This window comes from Tachyglossus aculeatus, chromosome 6 (assembly GCF_015852505.1).
Source record: "Tachyglossus aculeatus isolate mTacAcu1 chromosome 6, mTacAcu1.pri, whole genome shotgun sequence".
Taxonomy (NCBI): domain Eukaryota; kingdom Metazoa; phylum Chordata; class Mammalia; order Monotremata; family Tachyglossidae; genus Tachyglossus; species Tachyglossus aculeatus.
The window spans coordinates 47,586,076-47,611,137 of NC_052071.1; the positions used below are offsets into that span (position 1 = coordinate 47,586,076).

Sequence of the window (25,062 nt, forward strand, 5' to 3'; positions counted from 1 at the left end):
TGGAAAGAGCACAGGCTTTGGAGTCAGAGGTCATGGGTTCAAATCCCTGCTCTGCCAACTGTCACCTGTGTGACTTTGGGCAAGTCACTTAACTTCTCTGGGCCTCAGTTACCTCATCTGTAAAATGGGGATTAAGACTGTGATCCCCCCCGTGGGACAACCTGATCACCTTGTAACCTTCCCAACGTTTAGAACAGTGCTTTGAACATAGTAAGCACTTAATAAATGCCATTAAAAAAGAGAGACAATCCCTGCCCAACCAGGATTACAGTCTAGAAGAAGCTTAGTCTAGTGCGTGTGGCTTGCCTTTCTGTTTTTCAATGAAGCAATCAATGGTATTAATTGCTGTGTGCAGAACACGATTCTTGGCTTTCCATTTATCACTTAAGCAATCAGTGACATTAATTGAGCTATGGGCAGAGCACTGTACTAAGCATTTTGGAGAGTACAATACAATAGAGTTGGTAGACATGATCCTTGCCCTCAAGGAGTTTACAATCTAGAGGACTTTGTCTCATAATTGTTCTGGATGATTTTTGGCACCTAGCACAGTGCTCTATTCCCACTAGGCATTCACTAAACACTGTGGTTGATGATGAGGGTGTTGATCAAAGTCTAGGAAGAAGGAAAATGACTAATAATTTTTTTTCAGACAGTCAATGGTGTGTGACTGCTTACAGTGTGCAGAGAACTGTACTAAGCATTTGGGAGAGTACAATACAACAGAGTTGGTAAGACACACTCCCTGCCCACAAGGAGTTTACAGTCTAAAGGAGAAGCCTACAGTCTACTGTTTTCTCATCTTTTCAGTTTGAGAGGACTGGTCGCGAAATATGTACTGGTCCTTGATATATCCAGTCTGGATAAAGAATCCAAGCACTCATGCACTTGTGCTCTCTCTCTCTCTCCTCCCCCACACCTTCCTCCTCCCTCCCTCTTCTCCTCCCTACCTCTCTCCCTCTCTCTCCCTTTTTCTTTCTTTCTCTTTTTAGCACTCTCTTTTTTTCTCCCTCTCTTTCACTTCCTCTCTCACACCTCAGCATGACACACCATTAGTAGGGAGGAAGCATATTCACCAAACCTTCTAAAGAATTGCAATATTTCAAAAAAAAAATTTGCAGTTCAATCTATCCCTCCACTCGTCTATAAATCTCCTAAGGAATTCCAAGAGCACCAGGATAGAGCTCACTGTGGTCAGGGACCATGTCTACTAACTCTGTTGAATTGTACTCTCCCAAGCATTTAGTACAGAACTCTGCTCACAGTAAGCATTCAATGAATATCACTGATTGATAGTAGATGCATAAGTACCTGTTTTACCCAATATGACCCTGTACAGGTTGACAGGATTGACTCTGCATTGTCAGAGAACAGCCTACCCTGCCATCTTCACTGTTCTGCCCCTCCCAATCCCCTGATCTAGCGTCACACAAAGAAGGAACAAATAGAAATGAAATTTCCAACCTGAACAGCGTTCATCAGGTTGGGGGTTAACATAGATCTTCTGTGGCTGGACTTGGGACTCACCTGAAGGAGTTAGGGCAGAGCCATCCTGAATCCCAAATTGGAGGGCACCACAGCAGGTCTGGTTACTAGATAGAGGGAGAGAGGGCAGGGTGGGTGCAGCAGGATGATAAGTGAACCTCCATCCATCATTTCTTTGCCAGGCAGTAAGCCAAAGATTTTCCCTTAGAAAATAGGCAAAATCCTGCAGTGTGAACTTGGTCGAATAGAAATCTTTTCTCCCTTCCCCTTAAACCAGGAGCTCCATTTGGAAAAAGTGCTGTGTTCAATCTGATTATCTTGTATCTACCTCAGTACTTATCACAGTGCTTGGCATTCATTCACTCGTATTTATTGAGCACTTACTGTGTGCAGAGCACTGTACTAAGTGCTTGGAAAGTACAATTCAGCAACAGATAGAGACAATCCCTACCCAACAACGGGCTCACAGTCTAGAAGGGGGAGACAGACAACAAAACAAAACATGTAGACAGGCTTCAATACCATCAAAATATATGAATAGAATTATTTATCATCATTAATTATAATTAATCATCATTATTAATAAAATAGAGTAACAAATATGCACAAATATTTACAAGTGCTGTGGGGAGGGGAAGGGGGGTAGAGCAGAGGGACAGAGTAGAGGTGAAGAGGAGGGGAGGAGGAGCAGAGGAAAAGGGGAGGGCTCAGTCTAGGAAGGCCTCCTGGAGGAGATAAACTCTCAGTAGAGCTTTGAAGAGGGGAGAAGAGCTAGTTTGATGGATGTGAGAAGGGAGGGCATTCCAGGCCAGCGGTAGGATGTGCAGGGGTTGACGGTGGGACAGGCGAGAATGAGGCCCAGTGAGGAGGTTAGCGGCAGAGGAGCAGAGTGTGCGGGCTGGGCTATAGAAGGAGAGAAGGGTGGTGAGGTAGGAGGGGGCAAGGTGAAGGGGAGCTCTGAAGCCATAGTGAGAAGTTTTAGCTTCTTGTGAAGGTTGATAGGCAACCACTGGAGATTTTTGAGGAGGAGAGTGACATTCTCAGAGAGTCTCTGTAGAAAGATAATCAAGGCAGCAAAGTGAGGTATAGACTGAAGTGGGGAGAGACAGGAGCATGGGAGATCAGAAAGGAGGCTGATGCAGTAATCCAGTCGGGATAGGATGAGAGATTGAACCAGCAAGATAACGGTTTGGATGGAGAGGAAAGGGTGAATCTTGGTGATGTTGTGAAGGTGAGACCAGCAAGTTTTGGAGACGGATTGGATGTGAGGGGTGAATGAGAGAGCAGAGTCAAGGATGACACCAAGATTGCGGGCTTGGCAAGTACTAAAATAAAATTGTTATTATTATTATTATTATTACTATTATTACTATTATTGCTCAAAGAAACTGCCTTTTACAGGGAAGGCAGAGAATTAAGTTCCATCTTCTACTAAAAATTATTCCTTGGGCCACTGCAAGAGACCAGTCCAACCAACCTGACCACGACCAAGCTCTCCGAGCAGGTGTGCTCAGCTATTTGGGAACCTTGTGGAGTAGAGAACCTAATATGGGCCAGGAGAGCTAATGGTTTGGGTCCAGATCACAGGGTTCTGCATCCTGTGGCTTCCTCGGGTAAGCCCAGTGCCGGTGGGTGGCCTTTCGTTTATAGCTAAGATGATACAGAGGAAACCATCAGATTTGTATTAAAAGGAAGTTCCTCCAAGAGGCCTTCCCCAACTAAGCCCTCATTTACTCTTCTCCCTCTCCCTTCCGTGTTGCCCTTACACTTGGATTTGCACCCTTTATTTACCCCTGCCTCAGCCCCATAGCACTTACATACATATCTTTAATACATAATAAATATGTAACATATTAATGTCTCTCTCCCCCTCTAGACTGTAAGCTCATCATTCATTCATTCAGTTGTATTTATTGAGTGCTTACTGTGTGCAGAGCACTGTACTAAGCACTTGATCATGAGCAGGGATCATGTCCTCCAACTCTGTGGTATTGCACTCTCCCAAATGCTTAGTACAGTGTTCTGCACACAATAAGCTCTCAATAATACAACTGATGGGCTAAGTGATTGACTTGTCCCAGTGGGTTAAATGAGGCTTCGAGCAGAAGCTTAGGTCTGACAGCAACTTCAGGAGCCTGAACCCCCACACCAAAGCCCAACACCCTCCAGCACCGACCCACGGTGTACACCTTTCTCTCCTCTGTGCTAGGAATACACCATCGATATCTTCTTTGCTCAGACCTGGTACGACCGCCGTCTCCGTTTCAACAGCACGCTCAAAGCGCTGACCCTGAATAGCAACATGGTGAGCCGCATCTGGATCCCTGACACCTTTTTCCGGAACTCCAAGCGGGCTGATTCCCACTGGATCACCACGCCCAATCAGCTGCTCAGGATCTGGAATGATGGGAAGGTGTTGTACACTCTCAGGTACTTGAGGGTGGGAGAACATGGGGTCACCCAGGTTGGGGAGAGAGCCCAAATAATCTGATTGGGTGTATTCAGTGCTGCATTTCCTAATTCTTCAAGCGTTGGAAATATGGGCACTACAGAACAGTAGTTGCAGCCAGTAATAGTACCTATTTAATGCTTACTGGGTGCAGAACACTGTGCTAATCACTAGGTAAAAATACGCAAGTGAGATTTAGACCCAGTCCCTAGATCACAATCTAAGGATTAGGTGGGGAAGGGTCTGGCAACAGATGCAGTAGGGAAAATGAAATTATATAACCCAAAGCAACATAAAAGGAAGAGAGTCCAAGAAACTGGTTATCAACAAGTCTGATAGAGGATCCAGGGGAATAATAATAATAATAATAATGTTGCTATTTGTTAGGTGCTTCCTGTGTGCAAAGCACTGTTCTAAGCACTGGGGGGATACAAGGTGATCAGATTGATCCATGTGGGACTCACAGTCTTAATCCCCATTTTACAGATGAGGTAACTGAGGCATAGAGAAGTTAAGTGGCTTGCCCAAGGTCACACAACTGACAAGTGGCGGAGCCAAGATCCAAACCTATGACCTCTGACTCCCAAGCCTGTGCTCTTTCCACTGAGCCACACTGCTTCTTAAAATAATGATGGCATTTGTTAAGCACTTACTATGTGCAAAGCACTGTTCTAAGTGCTGGGGGGATAAAAGGTGATCAGGTTGTCCCACGTGGGGCTCATAGTCTTAATCCCCATTTTACAGATGAGGTAACTGAGGCACAGAGAAGTTAAGTGACTTGCCCAAGGTCACCCAGCAGACATGTGGCGGAGCTGGGATCAGAACCCATGACCTCTGACTCCCAAGCCTGTGCTCTTTCCACTGAGCCATGCTGCACAGTTACTTCTAAAACGTTTTGAAGTTTTTAGTGGAAGCACTGCTGCCACTTAAATCTCTCCTGGCTCCTTGGATACTGGACACAGCCAATTCCCAAAGAAGCAGCATAGCCTACTGGGAAGTGCACAGGCCTCGAAGTCAGAGGACCGGTTTTTTAATCTCAGATCCACCACTTACCTGCTGAGTGAACTTGGGCAGGCCACCTCACTTCTTGGTGCCTAAGTTTCCTCAATGGTGAAATGGAGACTGAATATCTGCTCCTCCTCCTCCTTAGACTGTGAGCCCCATGTGGGACAGGAATTGTGTCCAACCTGATTAACTTGCATCTTCTTCAGCGCTTAGAAAAGAGCTCGATGCTTAGTTAAGCACTTAACAAATATGATGATGGTGATAGCAGGCTTCTGTCTTCCTTCCAGGCTTACCATTGAGGCAGAATGCCTCCTTCAGCTGCAGAATTTTCCAATGGACACTCATTCTTGCCCTCTCATCTTCTCCAGCTGTGAGTACCTTTTTCTCACTTCTCCAGGATCACACTTCTGAGAGAAATGGTAGAGGCCTACAACCCTCCCCCACCCAGCCCCTACCCTGCTTTCTTCCTTCCCCTGACCAGGCTGCCTGGAGTTGGCTTATCCTTGCGGGAGGGTAGAACACGCTAGCATTGCCTCTCTCCCCCTGCTCTCTTCTTCCACTTGTTCACAGTACACGCCACGCCTGCTTCCCCATTAATTAGAGCCACCAGTTATTCTGTCAGCCCTCTCCTCTTCCCCAGTGGAGCTGCCACATAGGTAAGGCATCAAGGTTTCCTCTTCAAAAGGGCTTTGATACTTAATTTCACAAATCAAGCCAGGTCTGCAAGGGGAATCCTGCCTGCTCTTGTCTCTGGAGAACGTTGGCTTTGGAAACCGTGTTATCCAGGGTGTTACAGAAGGCCAATTCATTACTTGTACACAATCTGGAGTGGGCCAGAGTATGTTTTCACTTGCTGGGCAGAGGGTTAAGTGAGGATGATGATGATGATGATGCCAGATTCTTTTCTGAGGTCTGTTTCTAAACTATTTCTCGGTATGGTAATTTCTTTGGAACCTGTCAATATAGTGCTCACAGGTATGTGTCAAAATACCACAATAGAAAGAGAGAGACTATAGAGTTCCCTCTCTAGCTTAGTTGGCATTATCTAGGGTTGGCAGAGAGGGCCAGAAGCTGGGGGAAAGGAGAGTCACTTTGAAAACAGCCTGGGAGTCATAGAACCTGGGTTCTAATCCTGGCTCCATCACTGGTCTGCTGTGTAACCTTGGGCAAGTCACTTAACTTCTGTGTCTCAGTTCCTTCATCTGCAAAATGGGATTCAATACCTGTTCTCCCTCCTACTTAGACTGTGATCCCTATGTGGGACCTGATTATTTTGTATCTATCCCAACACTGAGTACAAAGCTTGACATATAGTAAGCACTTAGCAAATACCACTATTATTGTTATTACTATTATTATTATTATTATTATTATTACTGCAACTACTACTACATCCAAGGGGACAAGGCAGACTGCCTGTTGAAACAACAAGAGAACCAGCTTTGAGTGGTTGGCATTTGAAGATTGTAAGCTCCTCCTCTAGGTTGGAAGTATCTTGGGTTTGATAACTCTATTATACTCTCCCAAGCATTTAGTACAGTGCTCCGCACATAGAAAGCTCTCAATAAATACCATTGATTGCCTAAGAGGGTTGACAGAAACACTGTGTAGAAAGCCTGGGGACCAAGCCAACTTTTTTTTCTTATGGTATTTGTTAATAATTTAGTACGTATCATGCAGTTCTAAGTGCTTGGGTAGATACAAGTTAATTAGGTCAGGCAGAATCTCTGTTCTGCATGGGCACACAATCAAATTAGGAGGGAGGACAGGTATCCCCATTTTACAGTTGAGGAAACTGAGGCACAGAGAAGTTAAGCAAGATCAAGATCTTGCCCAAGATCACACAGCAAGCAATTGACAAGCCAAGATTAGAACCCAGGTCCTTCTGACTCCTAGCCCCGTGCTCTCTCCACTAGACCACACTGCTTCTCTCAATTGGCTTGAAGAAGGAATTCACAGGAAGGTAAAGAGAAGATTTCCACTATGGGTCTGGGCCTGGGCATGAATGGGATATAGGCCTTTAGGACTCTACATTTTAATTGAGACAGGAATGGAGCGTCAATCAGTCACACTGCTTCAGGACATCTGTGCCTCTGGGCATCTGCTTTGAGTCATCCCTTAAGACCTAAATGGGACCCTTAAGCTCTGGCCATTTCTGACCCGGTCATCGGCTGCCCAGTTCCGTTGAAGGTGTAGAATCGACTGTGTTTCAACTTGCAGGGCTTCCCTGGGGAGGTTCTGCTGGCAGGTTGAAAAAGGCAAACAGCAGTGAAGGAGGGAGAAAGCAACTGGTGGCCCTCCTTGGGAAGTTAAGCAAAATGAGGGCCACCAGCACGTGAACCCAAAGCTGAGAGAGAGGAAGAAGGAATCAAACAGCCACTAGTGACTCTGGCCACGGGCTAGGCAGAAAGCCTGACTCCTTTCTATGAGTCCAATGTTTCCACCTTGTGACTTACGGGGGCTCAAGAGCCCAGCTGCAGGTCTGAAGCAAGGACTGAGAACCCAGATGGAGGGAAAAAAAATGAAGGGAAAAATGTTCCAGGCCATGGTTCTCAGAGAAAGTGGGGAAGTTCTCACCATCATACCCCTTGACATTAGACTCCATCCTGATAGCATCTCAAAAATGAGGAAGGGGGAAGCTCTCATACCAGTGAGCCACAGCAAAATCCTTCTCAAGTTGTACATCAGTACCAGGATCTTTAACTGAAATCTCTTCTTCTGGAGTGCCAAAAAAACAGAGGGTCCCACACTCCCTGGGCTGGGAGATTGAGAGAATCACTGGGCATCAAGAAAATGCAGGGTGACATAGTTCTTAGTTTTGCTTTACACACAGTAAGCGCTCAATAAATATGATTGAATGAATGAATGGAAGGAAACTCCTGAGTACATTCCTTAACCTCCCTTGATTCTTACCTATTTCATAGATGGATATCCCAGAGAAGAGATTATCTATCGCTGGAGGCGTTATTCCATTGAAGTATCTGACCAACGCTCCTGGAGGCTCTACCAGTTTGACTTTACAGGGTTGAGAAACACATCAGAAGTCCTCAAGACTGAGGCTGGTAAGACAGGGCATCCAAGAACACCCTGTTCTGTCAGAGGGAACCATTGGTTTGAGAATGGATATTGCTTGAGAAGGAGAGGAGGTGGAAAAGAGGGAAGATCAGGGGGTGGAAGACTGGCAGGATGAGTGCAAGAGGAGGCTGGGGACATTCATTCATTTATTCAATCGTATTTATTGAGCGCTTACTGTATGCAGAGCACTGTACTAAGCGCTTGGGAAGTACAGGTTGGCAACACATAGAGACGGTCCCTACCCAACAGTGGGCTCACAGTCTAGAAGGGACAGGCAAGAACTAGCAGCAGGAAGCAGCATCATGAGGTGCCAAAAAAAAAAAAAAATCAAGGAAGCATCCTTAGGGTGCAGCTACCCCAGCGCTTACTCTAGCAAGTACTTAATGGAAGTCATTTTAAAGAAATAAATGCGAAGAAAATCCTGGAATATTGACAAAAGAATAGTTCCTTCTTGAAATATAGTTGTTTTTGAGGAACCTGGAGGATTCTTTTTTTTAATAGTATTGGTTAAGCACTTTCTCTGTGCCAGGCACTGTTCTAAGCACTGGGATAGATACAAGGTAATCCTGTTGGACACAGTCCCTGTCCCACATGGGGCTCACAGTCTTAATTCCCATTTTACAGGTGAGGTAACTGAGACCCAAAGAAGTGAAGTGACTTGCCCTGAGGTCACACAGCAGACAAGTGGTGGAGCTGGAATTAGAACTCAGGTCCTTCTGACTCCAAGGCCCATGTTTTAACCACTAGGACTACTCTTAAGAAAAAAATTATTCCTTGACCCTGATGTGATTTGAACAGTCAGCATTCTGATCTGGAGTTAGATATGCTACCATTGTGCCATGAGATCACCAGGGATTCTGGGGAGTGGGGACTTTTGAAAAAGTAGACATAAAATGCACTTCAATCTCGTCTATGCAATTCAACCTGTGACCTATAGACCCTTGATATTCACATCACCCCAACCCCACAGCACTTATGCATATATCTTTAAATTACAATTATAAATTACTTATGTATTCATATTAATGACTGCCTCCCCTGCTAGACTGCAAGCTCATTATAGGCAGGGAAATGTCTGCTAATTCTGTTGTATTATACTCTCCCGAGCACTTAGTACAGTGCTCTGTGCATAGTAAGCACTTAATAAATATGATTGATTGATTGGCTGATTAATGAGGATTTGTATTGGGTTAGGGCAGGGTAAGAGAATCCCACCAGCTGTTGCTGGTCCAGAAGAAAAGCACCCTAGTTCGTGGAGAGAGGAGGAATCAACTTTTGACTCCTTAATGCTACCCTTCTGTTTTCCAGCCTTATCATGGGTCTGCCTCATGCTCAAGAAAGTGGAAATGAGCACCGACCTGGGAGTTGGGAGATCTGGTATCTATTCTGGCTCTACCACTTGACTGCTGTATGGCCTTGGGCAAGTCACTTAAGGAAACTCTGATCTCTCCTTTAACCAGGTTACGGTTAGGAATCCATTTCTCCAAGATTGTGTTTACCTTCTGGATTGGAAAAATTTGAGCCCCCCATTCTCCCTTTCTCCCCATCGGAACAGCACCCCTGGCTTCAGTTTGAGTCCACTCCAACCTTAGTTTTCTCTTTCCAATTTCTACTCCTTGTGTCACTGGACCCTGAATTTTGCATTGAGTTGGTTTCGCTCCTCTTCTCCAAAGAGGAATTTCTGCTTCTTGACAAAGGGTGATGATTCCTCTCTGGTCAGGAGACACCAACTGAAAATAGAAAAGGTCGATAGGATAATAAATCTGTCTGTGGCAAGAAAATATTAACTCTGCAAAGGAACTGCTCAAAACCAATTAATTACTGTCTACGGGAGGGTTGCTGCTGAGTTTGGATGAGTTCAATTGTGGCTTTTGCCGCAGAACAAGAGACAAGAACCTGCTAAACAAGAGCAGCCTAGTTCATCTTTTCAATGAAGGGGAACGAAACACCAGGGCTGTAAATCAAATGTTCATGCTGGGCACCTTTGGTCCAAAACAGAGACCAGTGAAGCCCAACACAACATTTCATAATTTATTATCCAGGAGCACTCAGAGAGTATGGGCAGGTAAAACAAAACTTGGTTGGAAGGTTATTTTGGGGTGATCTTTTATCAGAACTCATGGGGTGAAGCACTGCCCTATTGGCAGATGCCAAGAGTGAAGGTTCCATTTTATGCAAAGAAACAAGCTATTTTCAGGAGGTTATTGAGAATGAAAGTGGGTAGAGTCTCCTCACTCTGGACTTGCTGGAGAGGGGCTGAGAGCAAGGTCACCCGGGTGACGTAACAGTGGCAACCTAGGAAAGAAATAAACATCAACAGGGGAGAGCTGGGGTATGGAGGAACTCAGCACTGGTCCCTGACCTGAGAAGTTGTGAGGTGGACAAAGAACTCCTGGTTTCCACAAGGGCCACTTCTACAATTAGCTCTTGAGGCGACCAAGGTGCCAGGAAAAATGATTTTCAGTTCTTCCTCTGAACCTCTTGCTGCTACTCTCAATCAATCAATCAATCAATGTTTTGAGAACTTACTGTGTGCAAAGTGCTATCTTAAGTGCTCAGGAGAGTTCACAACAGAGTTGGTAGATACATTCCCTGCCCCCAAAAAGCTTAGTGTAGAAGAGGCGCTTATAGTATAGTCTACTCTCTCTGGAATGGTCTATGGCAGATTAATGTTCAGAATGTGTTGTGAGGTACTCCTATGAAGGGTTCTTGTTATTGCAAACATGAACATAGCCCTCTGAGACAAACACATGCAGAACCACCCAGTGCCTGCTGTTCTCTCTGGATTTGCTGGAGAGGGGCTGAGAGCAAGGTCACCTAGGTGACATAACAGTGGCAATCCAGGAAAGGAATAAATGTCAACAGGGGACAGCTGGGGTATATCTGGGTGTCCACTCTCGTGGACATCTTTGTTCCTGAGAACAAGTGAAGGGAGCTGCTGGCCAAAAGTGAAAATTCATGAGCCCAGAAAAAACAAAACCCCAAATCTATGACACTTTTGCATCTGCCCGAACCTGAAGTTGAACATCTTTTCTTTTGTTGCCCCTCCCTGTTGTATTTTCCCAAATGCTCAGTTCAGTACTCCTACTACTGCTACTACCGTGGCTCAGTGGAAAGAGCACGGGCTTGGGAGTCAGAGGTCACGGGTTCAAATCCCGGCTCCACCACTTGTCAGCTGTATGACTTTGGGCAAGTCACTTCACTTCTCTGTGCCTCAGTTCCCTCATCTGAAAAATGGGGATGAAGACTGTGAGTCCCACGTGGGACAACCTGATCACCTTGTATACTCCCCAGCTCTTAGAACAGTGCTTTGCACACAGTAAGCACTTATCAATTGCCATTATTATTATTATTATTAATAATAATAATAAATGCCATTATTATTAGTATTATTGTTACTGCTATTCTACTATGAGTACTATTACTACTATCTCTCCAGCTATCTGCATCTAGCTGACTCTATTTCTGCACCACAAATTCTGCTTTCCACTTCCCTCCCTTTCCCTGGACCAAGGATCTTATTGGGATTTAGATCCACGTCATAGATTTTTGGGTGATAGCAGGTGAAGGTGCTGGAGAAAAGGCCCTCAGGTGGCATAAGGAAAGGTCCTGTCAAAGATCAAATGCCACTATTTGTGGTGGCTCTTCCAGTGACTGAGCCCATAGTCCATTAGAAAATTCCACTATTTCATTATTGAACTTCTGCTCTTTTCAGGGAATGGAAAGAATTGGCCAAAGTAAAATGAAAGATCATGGTGCCCTTTGGTGATTGGTACCTGGGGAAATCACCAGGTCACTCAGAATAAGGTTTGTACATTCTAAGTAGGGAGAGGGGAGGGAAGAAGAGGAGAAGAAAGGCATGTTTACAGAAGGTTAACAGAAGGTTTACAGAAGGTCTTCTGAGAACTGGTGTAATAGGAAGAAATCCATGATTTAGTTAGGCAGAGATGGAGTTTGTGAACCCTGGTCCTTAATGGAGTCTTTTAGGAAGGAACTGAGAAACAGCATTGTCTATGGATAGAGCACAAGGCTGGCAGTCAGAAGGACCTGGGTTCTATTCTGGGCTCTGCTACCTGATTGCTGTGTGACCCTGGGCAAATCATTTAACTTCTCTGGGCTTCAGTTACCTCATCTGTAAAATGGGGATTAAGACTGTGAACTCCATGGGGGACATGGACTCTGTCCAACCTGATTACCTTGTCTCTACCACAATGCTTAGTACCATAGCTGGCACATAGTAAGCACTTAACGAACACCACACATAAAAAAAATCTCAGAGACTAGGAGAGCAGTAGCCAAGCATTCCATAAATCCAGGGAGCTGAGCTAGAGAGAGCCAGACCTGCCCCTTGCTGGAGTGGAAGGTAACACTCCATTGGCCGGAGGGGAGATGCAGGGTGGGAAGTTCACTGTTCCATCTTCTTTTCAACAAGTCACCTGCCTCTATGTGTCTTCCAGGGGACTATATGGTCATGACGGTTTCCTTTGACCTGAGCAGGAGGATGGGCTACTTTGCCATTCAGACCTACATCCCTTGCATCCTGACCGTGGTTTTGTCCTGGGTTTCCTTCTGGATCAAAAGAGACTCTACCCCTGCCAGGACATCGCTGGGTAAGCATGAGCAAAGAGCTGGCGTCTAGAGCCTTAGGGGAGCAGTGCTTAATACAGTGCCTGGCACATAGTAAGCGTTTAACAAATACCATTTAAAAAAGAAATAGGACTTACCTTCTCTGCTACCTTGCCATTCTTCTCAAAAGCAGAGTCAAGCATGCAGTTGTCAAGGATGGTTTAGGGGCAGAGGGATGCTGGAGATGTACTCTCGAGGTTCCTTCGCATTGCCATGAAATCAAAGCTTACCTAGGGCAGGGGCTGCCCCAGTACCTTACAGGCTTCTGGCCTAGTAGCAGAAGAGCAGGACACATTACTTTATTACCTAAAGGATACACCCTTCCCGGGATTATTAGCACAGTAGGTTTTGGTTTTTGTATTTTTTCCCAAATTAACCAGCATACATCAGCACTTGGAACTATGTGCCCCGAGTGAATGTTAAATACTGGGATTCTCATTAACTTGATTTAAATTGATCAGTGGTGAGCACAGGCTTGTGGCCATCGGCTTTTGCACTACTAATGTGGATTTGACTGTTTTTTAAGCTTGTTTTATTATTGCTCGAAAAATCCATATTTGTGAATAGCGAACAGGCTATATTTCACTATTGTCATCAATAAAGAATTGGCCCGTGCGCGTATGGATTTCTAGTCACATGAGCCAGTATTGAAGAAACTTGGATGCCCTAGCAAAGTGCATCCAAATATTCTGAGACAGTCCTGCTCCTGGGAAGCCTCCTGGTTATTGTCCTGGACCACCTACATGTAATGGGTTTTGGGTAGGTTTACTCCATCACTAACACCTGAGCCCCAAAAGGCAAATCCACCTTGGAATTCAAGGATAATGCAGAATACCAGTCGCCCAGATGTGTGCATGAGAGACTGTGGGAGTACAGTACCTTCTGTGGCCCTTTTAAAGAGAAGGGTGTAAAACTGTCTTTCTGAGATGGTTTGATTGCCTGGAGGCAGGGGGATAATAATAGTAATAATAATAATAATACAGTGCCTCAGCACTTAATATAATGCCCTGGCACATAGTAACTGCTTAACAAATATCATTGTTAATAATAATAATAATTACTATTATTGTTATTATTTATGATATCATGGTATTTATTAAGCACTTACTATAGGCCAAAGAAGTATGTTCAATGCTGAGGTAGAAGCAAGATATTTAGATTGGACAAAGTCATTGGTCCCTTATGGGGCTCCCATTCCAAGATATAGGGAGAGCAGATATGCAACCCTACTTTGTAGATGAAGGAATTGAAACCCAGAGTGGTTAAGTGTCATGCCCAAGGTCCCACAGCAGACAAGTGGCGGAGCTGGGATTAGAACCTAGATTCTCTGACTCCAGTCCCAAGTTATTTCCACCAGACTCTGGAGGTTGAGCTAGAAGATCTCTGCAGAACAACTTCCAATCAATCAATCAATCTAACAATCAACCAAATTTATTGAGCACTCACTGTGTGTAGAGCTCTATACTAAGTGGCTTGGGAGAGTACAGTATGACAGAGTTGTTGGACATGTTGTCTGCCCTTCCAGAATCTTTTACATCTACAAAATTCTTAAAGTGCAACCTTGGGCAAGGAGGACCCCCACCCCTCACCTCATAGCACTTCACTTTCATTCATTCATTCAATCATATTTATTGAGAGCTTACTGTGTGCACAGCACTGTACTAAGCGCTTGGGAAGTGCAAGTTGGCAACATATAGAGACGGTCCCTACCCAACAGCAGGCTCACAGTTCACAAATCACTTCACTTCTCCATGCCTCAGTTACCTCATTGGTAACATAGAGATTCAATACCTGTTCTCCTTCCTAAAGTGTTACCGCTGCGTGGGACAGGGAAAAAGTCTGAACTGATGATCTTCTATCTTCCCCAGAGCTTAGAACAGTGTTTGACAGGTAGTAAGCACTCAACAAACACCAAAATATGTCCAACTTGGTTATCCTGTATCAAACCCAACACTTAGTACAGTAGTCAGCACATGGTATAGGCTTTTTTAAAAATGGCATTTGTTAATTGCTTACTATGTACGAGGCACTGTAATAAACATTGGGGTAGACACAAGATAATCAGGTTAGACACAATCCTTGTTCCACATGGGGCTCACAGTCTTAATCTCCATTTTACAGATGAGGTAACTGAGGCACAGAGAAGTTAAGTGTCTTGCCCAAGGTCACATAGCTGACAAGTGGCAGAGCCAGGATTAGAACCCAGGTCTCTCTGACTCCCGGGTCCCTATTCTAGCCACTAGATCACACTGCTTCTCAATAGATTTACCAAATACCATTATTATTATTTATTATCAGCAACAGCAGCAAGCTGACACCACTATCAGGCACATACAAAGTCGACTGTCTCTTCCTCTATAACTCACAGTTCTCTGTTCCTGTGCAATTTTAATCACTAGCAGAGAGTCCTAGGGTCCTACAATTGAGAGACCATAGAGAGATGGTTCTTCCTCTTATCTAATCCCATTCTTGCTGTCTTTTTCAAAGATTGCTCAAGTGGTTTCCAGCTAGTACCTCAGAACCACTAGCAGCCCCTGGAGATGAGAAAGACAAGTCTTTTCCCTGTTTTGTAATGGTGGGAAGGGGAGGGGGGTTAAAACTCAGAGAGGATAAATAGTTGCCCACTGGTGATTTGTTGATAGAGAAGGATATCAAATCCACACTTTCTCGTTCTCACTCTCTATTCTGTTCACTAGAATATATTTCAATTCATCATATCTTTGTCCAATTATGAGGTGCCCATGGGGTGCAGAGCTGCCCTAGGTGTGTTTTCTGGATTGGGTTTGTGTTTTTTAAGGAGGTCTTTCCCGCAGAATTTCAAGAAAGACAGCAAAGAAATTAAAAATAATGATATCTCTACCAGGCAACTTTTAGTTCGCCAAAATGAAATCATTCTTCCTAAAATCTGGGACAGATAGGTTCCTCCTCAGATGGGCTCCAAAGAGTGAAAGAGATGTGGTTGTGACTGAAGGCTTTTAGGTAGTAGACTGATAAATAGTAGTCAGTGAAAAAAGTTTTTTGTGTTCAACCTATTTTTTTCTGCTACCCAATAAAAGTAGATAGCATCTTTCAAGTCTAGGCCCAGGAATCAGAGTACTTGTCTGATTCAGTCACAACTTATCTATGCCTTAGTTTCCCCATCCATAAAATGGGGTTCAATACCTGCTCTCCACACTTAGACTGTGAGCCCCTTTGGAACAGACTGTGTCCAACCTGATGATCTTTCATTTACCCTAGCAATTAATATTTTCATGTAGTAAGTGCTTAACTCATACCACAATTAATATTATTACTATTATTACTGTTATGATTTTCCCCAGGTCTGTACTACAAAGTTTGAGGGCACTTTTCACCTCCCAAGTTGATTAAAATACCAGTTCTGAGCTGCACACAGGACAGTAGACCTGGGTTAGGATCCCATGTCTTCCACCTGTCTGTTGTGTGACCTTGGGAAAGTCACTTAACTTCTCTGTGCCTCAGTGTCTTTGCCCATAAATAGATTAAATACCTATTCTTTCTCCCCTTAGACTGGGAGCCCCATTTGGGATGGGGACTGTGTCTGATAGGATTTTCTTGTATTTATCCCAGTGCTTAGTTCAGGGGTTGGTGTGTAGTACGCACTTAATGAATCCCCCAGTGATTATAGTTCTACATGTAGGCCTTGACGATCCACTGGAAGAGAATAGAAGAAGGGGTGGGAGAGAGTTGGGTCAAGTATCAGCCTTCAGCTGATATGGAAATGAGTAGGGGGATCTGATCATGAATGGCTTTCTCTGAAGGGGCTGGGATTTAAAATAAATGGTAGAACAGTGTAAAGCTTCAACCACCTGTCTGCTATGTGACCTTGACACTTCACTTCTCTGTGCCCAGTTTACTTCATCTGTAAAATGGGGATTGAGAATGTGATCCCCATGTGCGACAGGACTTTGTCCAACCCAATTTATCTTGTATCCACCCCAGTGCTTAGTACAGTGCCTGGAACAGTGTAAGTGCTTAACAAATACCATTATTACTATTAGTAGTAGTATTATTACCTCAAAATGGATTATCCATTTTGTGGATTATCTGAGGCAGAGCTTGAAATCATTCCAGGTGGGGATCTGCCTTTTCTCAGAGGTTCCCTTACCCTCCCACCAGCTCAGCCTGTCCATAACAGCAAATTTCTTCTGTTGCTTTGACTGACTCGAGCTCTAGCCTGCCCACCTCCCCAGACTGCCCAGACAAGTCCCACAGTCCCCCTACTCTCCAGTCAGGGCCCTACAGGGCCACAGAAGCTCCCCGTCACTCCAAAACCCCCCACTGCTGGATGTTCAGTGAGCTCCCTTCCAAGCTGCCTCAGAAAATTTCACACCTGGCTTATTTGTCTCCCCCACCCTTTAATAGCATGTGTGTTTAATCTCCAAAAACAAACCAGGGCTCTATGCCTGCTGACCCCACCGCCACAAGCTCATTTGAGGCCTGTCCAATTTCTAACACTTATTACAAACTCACTTGTCTACAGTGCAGAATTTGGACTCTGTGTACGAAATTACTTATTAGGTTACACTTGGCACAGATTATTTCTGATTCCTCCACGTGCAGGTGAAAACGTCACTTTTCTTGCAAGGAATTGCAAGGCAGAGGGTGCGCTCCCCTACCCCCCTTTCTCCCCTCCACACACACATGCACCCCACCATCATCTGGAACAGGGCTTGTTTTTCCTGTCTCCATCACCCACATTCACACAGAGCTGCCACACGCTAAGATCTCAGTATCATCATCATCAGTCAATGTGGTGTTTACTGTGTACTGCCCCCTTGCCCTTAGATTTATACCCTTTTACTCACCCCATCCTCAACCCCTCAGCACTTTTATACATTCTAATATCTGTCTTCCCCTCTAGACTGTGAGCTCCTTGTGGGAAAGGAATGTGTCCACCTACTTTGTTTTATTGTACTCTCCTAAGTGCTTAGCATGGTGCTGTGGAAACAGTAAGCTCTCAATAGGCACTTGAAAGCAAGGCACTATACTAGGCACTTGAAAGCAAGGAACCAGGGACAAGATGACAGTCAGCAGTCCCCAGGGAAGAAGCCTTTTTCAGTGGGAACAAGATGACAATCTGCGGTCTGTACTTCCAAAGCTTCAGGGTCTCTTGGAAAGAGCACTGAGCCAGGAGTCGGGAGAGCAAGTTCCCTAGAGTAACCCCCCAACAGCAATGACTGATCAGATTACTGTATCATCCCTCTGCCATGGACTTTTCTCTTTTCCTCTCCCAGAGACATCCAGAATCCCCCAACACCCTTATCTGTCACTGTGGAATTTAGTTTTTTAGCCTGTTTTATTAAATGATATTTCCACCCGTTTCTCCACCTCAGCCAGCATGTCAGTCCACCCTGGGTAGCCTTGGTAAGCTCCTGGGTGGATGAGATGGTTAACTTTTATCATGTTTGGATATGCAATGATAAAAAATACTTTAAATCGGTAAGGTTCTTTTTGTTCTCCAAAACCACTTCACACCACTCATCTCATTTTATCCCCCAGACTTACCCATTCAACTGTTCCTTTAGGTTGGTATAAATCGTTTTGTTGTGTTCACACCCCATCCAAAGTACCACGATGCGCATTGCATGATTGGACCTTGTTGATCGTAGAGGTCATATTCCTGAAAATCTATACAGTTGACAAATTTGCCATGGATAGGTGATTGGGGCAATAAGAAATGAGGGGTTATGTCCAATTATTTCTGCATGGTGTGCAAAATGTGTGGAACTAATGTTTCAAACTAACGCTGAGGAGCCTGCTAGGCTTGATTTCTGCTGGATGGAAAGGCAGGAAAATTGATTAAATGGGAATTGATATTGTTTGAGACAATGTGGTTGGGGGAATTAGTTTTGTGATGCATTAATGCTGGTGATGGAAGGTAAATGTTGTGGTAAATGAGAATTTCTATAGCTTTAGACCATGAATAAGCCAGATATTAGGCCGTGAACTACGAGTTGGGTATGAGTGGTATCTGAGAAATAGCAAATTGCTGATGAAAAAAGCAGTGACTTGAAAATCTGAATTGCAGTTCATGTGGTAGCATCAGAGAACTGTCAGCAGCATCAACATCAATAATATTAAATGTTTGCTGTGTGCAAAGCATTGCACTGATTGGGAGAATACCAGAGAGTTCATAGACATGATCCCTGCCCTTAAGAAGTGTACAATTTAGTGATGTAGGCAGAAACTTAAATAAATTACAGATAGGAGGAAGAAGGATAAGGGGATATTCATATGAGTTACTTCTTAAGTAATGGAGCATGAAGATATGTATGGTGGTTGAGAGTACAAAGGAGCATAGATGATGTAGACAAAAGTTAAGGGGACTTTAACCTTTCTTCAAGTTAAGAAATTAAATCAGGGAAACCCTCTTGGATGAGATGTGATTTTAGAAGATTTTTGGAAATGAGTAGAGGAGAGGTCTCCTAAGTGTGAAGTGTGAGAGAGTTCCAGACAGAAGGGAGGATGCAGCCAGAGAGATGGGAAAAAGTCACAGTGTGTAGAATGACTCAAAAAGAACAAAGAGTACAAGCTAGGAGTAGTGAGAAAAGAAAATGGATGAATTGGTGGGAAAGCATAAATTGAGGACCTTCAAAGCATTGGTCAGAAGTTCTGCTCTGCTTACTGCAGGAAAGGACAGCCATTCCAAACTGATGAACACCAAAAGTCAGTCAAGTCAATCATATTTATTGAGTGCTTACTCAGTGCCTCTGTACAATGCACTTGGGAGAGTACAACACAACAGTATAAAGACACTCTCCTTGCCCAGAACAAGCTTACAGTCTAAAACAGAACTGGTTAACACAAGAAGGTGCAGTAATTGTCATTTCCAGAGCCGAATAGCTATATCTGTTGCTTGGTCAGCACAAATAATAATAATAATGATAATAATAATAATGGTATTTGTTAAGCACTTACTATGTGCAAGGCACTGTACTAAGCGCTGGGGTGAATACAAGCAAATTGGGTTGGAACCAGTCCCTATCCAGAATGGGGCTCATAGTCTTAATCCCTATTTTACAGATGAGGTAACTGAGGCACAAGGAAGTGAAGTGACTTGCCCAAGTGCCTTCAGGCTGAGCGGGGTTTATATCAACTTATGACCAGTAGGGAGGAGTAGGGGAGGGAGAAAAAGAAGGGACTGTGATGAAACCATCTGCTTCCTTGTTTCTCCAACTAAAGTGACCCAAAAGCCATCCTGCTTCCTCTTCCTCCTTGACCAAGCCCAGGGTAGCCCCAGGTGATTGATGGTGCCACAGGTCAGCTGTTGATCATGTCCCTCTTTCATCCAGGGATCACTACCGTGCTGACCATGACCACCCTGAGCACAATTTCCCGCAAGCATCTTCCACGGGTTTCCTACATCACTGCCATGGACCTCTTCGTCTCGGTTTGCTTCATCTTCGTCTTTGCTGCCCTGATGGAGTATGCCACCCTCAACTACTTGGTGGGGAACAAAAAGCCAGTGGAATACAGTGGCAGGAAACCCAAACTGGTAAGTGGAGGCTGAGTTGGGGAGGGGGCTGACGGCACTGTGTAGCCCCACCTCAGGGAGATCTGGGGGGCACTCAATAAAGCTTTGATGTGATCGTTTCCATGAAACACAAGGAAACACTTTCTAACACAACAGGTGGTAAATACAAGGAAGCCCAGGGAGTTGTGGAAGCAAAAAACATCCACAGGAGTGGATAAATCCATGAATGATTTTGGGAGTTTTAGAGAGAGAAATTAGGCAGGCTAAAGAGGAACCTTAGGAAGTTGGAATACAAGTAATTGTGGTATTTGTTAAAGGCTTATTATGTGCCAAGCACCATGCTAAGCACTGAGGTAGATACAGGATAATCCCATATGGGGCTCACAGTCTAAGAGATGAAAGCTCAGGAAAATTAAATGTGCGAATAATCTATTCCTGATGGATTACTAGAGGGAAAAATTGGGGATATTAGAAGGTGCATTATTGCCTAGAAAGCAGTTATTCCCCTCCAACATTCTTTGATGCTCCTCTTAGAGAAAGATTACTGGGCTGGGAAGACCACTGATCTGATCCAGGTTGGTACTTTCTACCCTGGTAGTAGTAATGGTAGCAACCACATTTACTCAGCAGCTGCTTTAGATAATGTACTGTGTTAGGCCCTGCAGGAAATTGAAATCAAGGCTCCTGTCCAGTTGAAGCCTAAATTTGTTGGTGTCTCCAGTCATAATTAACAGGAGAGCCTCAGTCCAGTCACATGGACTGTGGAACCAGGAACCTATGGGAAGGAATATGTTCTGGAGTTACTGCTTTGCACTGGAACAAGTGCATTCTCTCATCCCTGCCAGTTATGAGTAAGTGAGTGCTTTGGAGGTTGGAAATGGGAAGAGACAGGATCTCTATATCTAGTTTCTTTTTTTTTTTTGTTTTTTCCTTATTTTGAATGGTATTTATTAAGCGCTTACTATGTGCCAAGAACTGTTTTAAGCACTGAGGTGGAAACAAGTTAATCAGGTAAGCCCCTCTCCCACAAGGGGCTCACAGTCTAACACTGTGGAGAGTGAATCCCCATTTTACAGTTGAAGAAACTGAGGCACACAGAAGTTAAGTTTCTTCCTTGTCTTCCACTCTCATGTTATCCGGCCTGCTTGGTTTCAGCCTCCCTCCGGGGCCAATGTCATGCCCTCCTTCACTGCCATTACCATCAACAACGTCATACACTGGCCCCCGGAGGGCCCCGAGGAAGAGGAGGAGCGGCACCCCAGCTCCTCCTGCTTGGAAGGGAAGGAGTGTGAGAAGTTCTTCTGCTGCATTGAAGACTGCCAGACTGGGACGTGGCGACAAGGAAGAATCCGTATCCACATCTCCCGCCTGGACTCCTATTCCCGGGTCTTCTTTCCCACGGCCTTCCTTCTGTTCAACATTGTCTACTGGATTGCTTACCTGTACCTCTAGGTGTCCCTCTCCCCTCCCTTTGACAGGAAAGAGCTGCCAGTATTTCACATAGAAGACCATAAACAACAGCAAAGAGATGAAAAAAGAACCAGTTTACAATTTTCCCCCCACCACCCCACTTATGTGAAGGAATCTGGTCTCGTCTGACCCTTTTTCATTTTCTGCTTCCTATCCTGACCCCTCCTAACCCCTCATTCAGGGGTTCTCCTGGAACGCTCCCTCTTAGGCCCATGTACCCCAGAAAGAGCTACCCCAGAAGGCCCTAGTTCCCTTGGCCTTCTCCACCCTCGTTATGTCTGGCTGGATGTGATAAGGATGTGGAACAGGCCAGACAATGATATCCCAAGAATTCCAGACTTGAGGAGGGCGAGGGAAGAAGAGATGGAGAGATTAGGAGAGTCTTCATGAAGATTCTTTTCTATTTGAAATATTCATCCTTCTTTCAATGGCTAAAAAAAAAAAAGAAAAATAGACTTGGGAAAAATACTGTTGAAAGGCAGGCTTGTTCTGGATATGGCCAGGAGTCCCTGCTATAGATCATAGCTGAAGGATTCCACTGCCCTTTCATTTATTTATTTTTCCACGAGCAATTGCTTCCTGAACAGAGAGAGTCCACAGAGGAAAACATACAACACACCAGCTTAGAAATCTTGGCACCTCTGAGAGTGGCTGCACATCCTTCTTTCTCCCGATGATGCCGCCCAGCATTAAACTCGAAACCACCTCTCTCTCAGGGCCCATTCGCTGCCTCTGTAATGATGCAGACCTCCATGTTATCTCTACCACAATACCCCCGTGGCACTTCATCGCTGCTGTTGCCCTGCCCACAAGCAGTGGCTCAGAACTCAGCCAGGCTGGCATCATCTAGCCTGGGAGTCCTCCCACCTGGCAGCCAAGTAGCCTGTTGCTATGTGGAGGCAGGTAGTTCCTCTCTGTCACTCAATCCGCCACACTGGCTCCATCTCAGTCATATCTCAAGAGGACACGATTAATTCGGGGCCCTCTGTCATATCGCTTGTGCTGGTTTGCTTTAGACAGTGTTGCACCTATGCACGCATGCGCACGCACACACATTCACAGCATATAATCCAACTGCCACTTTGACATGGCACTGTGCCTAGAACAGACCATCAGTAAATCAATTGTATTTATGGAGTGCTTACCATGTGCAGAGCACTGTACTAAGCTCTTGGGAGGGTACAACATGTTCTATAACATGTCCCGAAGCTCTGTTGCCACTCCCTTCTCTCTCCCCCAGCAGTATTTAATGTGACCGTCAGATCTGGGACCTGTTTTGTGGGTATGAGAAGAACAGGCAGGGAAATGTAACTTTGGTTATCAGGGGTATGACAGAGAGAGAGATCCTTGTTTTATCATTATCAGCCTGCTCAAGCCCCAGTTACCCCTATTCTTCCCCACATCCTTCCATTGGGTTCAAAGGGCTGTCCTTGGTGGGCAGAGGTGGGTGGAATCAAGCTTCGGTGCATTCCCTATCATTTCTTTTGCAGTTGATCTTGTCCACACACAGGTCTGTGGCATTCCCTTTTGAAGGAAAGGAGCCAGAGACCTGGCACCACTTGGCACAACTTCCCTTTCCCCAGCCATACAAGTCACCCTCACTCACCCACTCAACCCCATCGATTGATTATTCCAGGGTCTCATCCAATGCAGGGCATTCAGAGGGCATTTGATGAATGTTTAATGGTGATATCATGCAGGATGCACCAGGTCTCTCTCTCTCTGCCTGTGCATTTCTCAGAGGCTCCTTTAACCTGGTCTGGGCCCAGTTCCAATCTCTGCATAATAGGATCAGGTCATTCTGACTGACGCAGCCCCAAGTGTTAGCTCTACAATGGTGAAGGAAGGCTGGAGATAATCCCCACCGGATCATTTGGATACCCATCCACAAGACAACCAGTAAATAGCCGATTATTGCACTCCTGCTTGTTAACTAGCTTCTCCATTCACATCTGAGCTCACTCTTTCTAGGACAACTCACATGCACCAGTGGAATCCCGTCTTTGGGTTTCCCTCCATGAGCCATCATTAGCAATTACATTAGGTGATCAGGATCACACTGGTTACAATCCAGAACCTCCCTCTCCCCCGTTGATACCTGTAACACACAGCTGTCCTGGCTGAATCTTGATAGTCTCCTCAGAAACCATGGACAGTAGAGCACAAGGATCTCCCTTCAGGCAGTTGCTGGGTTGGGCCAGGTACAGCCAACACCAATTGGTCCAGTGACGGCCGACCACCTGGCCACCGACAGCCAGGCATGGAAGGGAGATGAATGTTCAAACAATCCAGCATCAGGTCTCTGGTTACCACATCCAAGCCATGCAGCTGCCTCACTGGGACTGCACGAAGATACTTTCTTATCTATTATAATCCAGTGATGTAAATTTAGACACCTCCCAGTGCTTCTGAGCGTGGAAAGGTATATATTTGTATTGTTCTGGGAGGAAAGGCCAATCTGCTTTCTTCCAACTACACTTTAGAGAAAACAATTAAATATATTATGAAATCATAGGAGAATGCCTTTTTGTTTTTTTCTCTGCCTCAACCATTACAGAAGTTTGTAGGTTTAAATCTTGATTCAGGGGATTTAATTCCAAGATTGGCCTTAGTGTCCCTGTAACAGAAAGCATCAAGAGCATCATACATGCAGAAATATGACCCTCTCCTCTATGTCTGCCCTGTTGGGTTATTACTGGGGAGGGAGGGAGAAGCACTATGAGGAAAAGAGCAGGGTACACTGGCCTCCTCCCACTCCTCAACTGCCAGTCACTCAATTGATCAATCCAGGACCATTCTTCCCACACCTACCTCATTCTTGGATTCTATCAAAATCCCTTCTTCCCACTATGGGCCTGAAGAATGCCTCACCCCCTACATATAAATCATATATCCATTATTTGCTCTGGATATATTTCGTGGTTTGGTGGAACATTATTTACCCAGAAATCACTGAGCCTAGACACTTGCCTTCAATATATCTTGTTCAAATGGGAAAGAGAAGTGAGGAAGCATATTTCAGAAAGTAAGGGGATGAAAAGAAGAAAAGAAATGGCAGTAGAGGAGAGAAGAGTGAAGAAATGGAGCCTGTTGGCACCCTGCACCTATGCTGAGACCTGAGAGACTTTGCCTCATTCCACTTGTTTACCCTCCTTGTAATAATAATATAATAAATAATAATAAATAATAAAGGGATGGGCATCTGGGTCCATTTGAAAGGATAGTAATAATAATAACTGTGGTATCTGTTATGCACTATGTACCAAGCACTATACTACAGCAGGATGTATAGATGAGATAGAATCCCTGACTCACATGGGGCTCACTACTGAAGTAGGAGAGAGAAAGAGTATTGAATCCCCAGTTAAAAGATGAGGAAACGGAGGCACAGAGAAGTAAATGACTTATCCAAGGTCATCCAGCAGGCAAGTGGCAGAGCCAGGATTAGAATCCAGGT

General features: G+C 44.8%; 1 protein-coding gene across 2 annotated transcripts in view; it reads left to right on the top strand.

Annotated features, from left to right (window-relative positions):
- The window catches only part of GABRE (gamma-aminobutyric acid type A receptor subunit epsilon), a 69,669-nt gene extending 45,552 nt beyond the window's left edge, over positions 1 to 24,117 (top strand). Inside the window, exons 4-9 of one of the 2 annotated variants that reach the window (XM_038748221.1) lie at positions 3,695 to 3,915; positions 5,227 to 5,309; positions 7,864 to 8,001; positions 12,472 to 12,624; positions 19,954 to 20,156; positions 21,291 to 24,117. In XM_038748221.1, the coding sequence (XP_038604149.1) occupies positions 3,695 to 3,915; positions 5,227 to 5,309; positions 7,864 to 8,001; positions 12,472 to 12,624; positions 19,954 to 20,156; positions 21,291 to 21,587 (1,095 nt within the window). In that variant the 3' untranslated portion in view covers positions 21,588 to 24,117. The remainder of the gene's footprint in view (positions 1 to 3,694; positions 3,916 to 5,226; positions 5,310 to 7,863; positions 8,002 to 12,471; positions 12,625 to 19,953; positions 20,157 to 21,290) is intronic. The other variant, XM_038748222.1, reaches the window with a different exon arrangement.
- Positions 24,118 to 25,062: the final 945 nt, after the last annotated feature.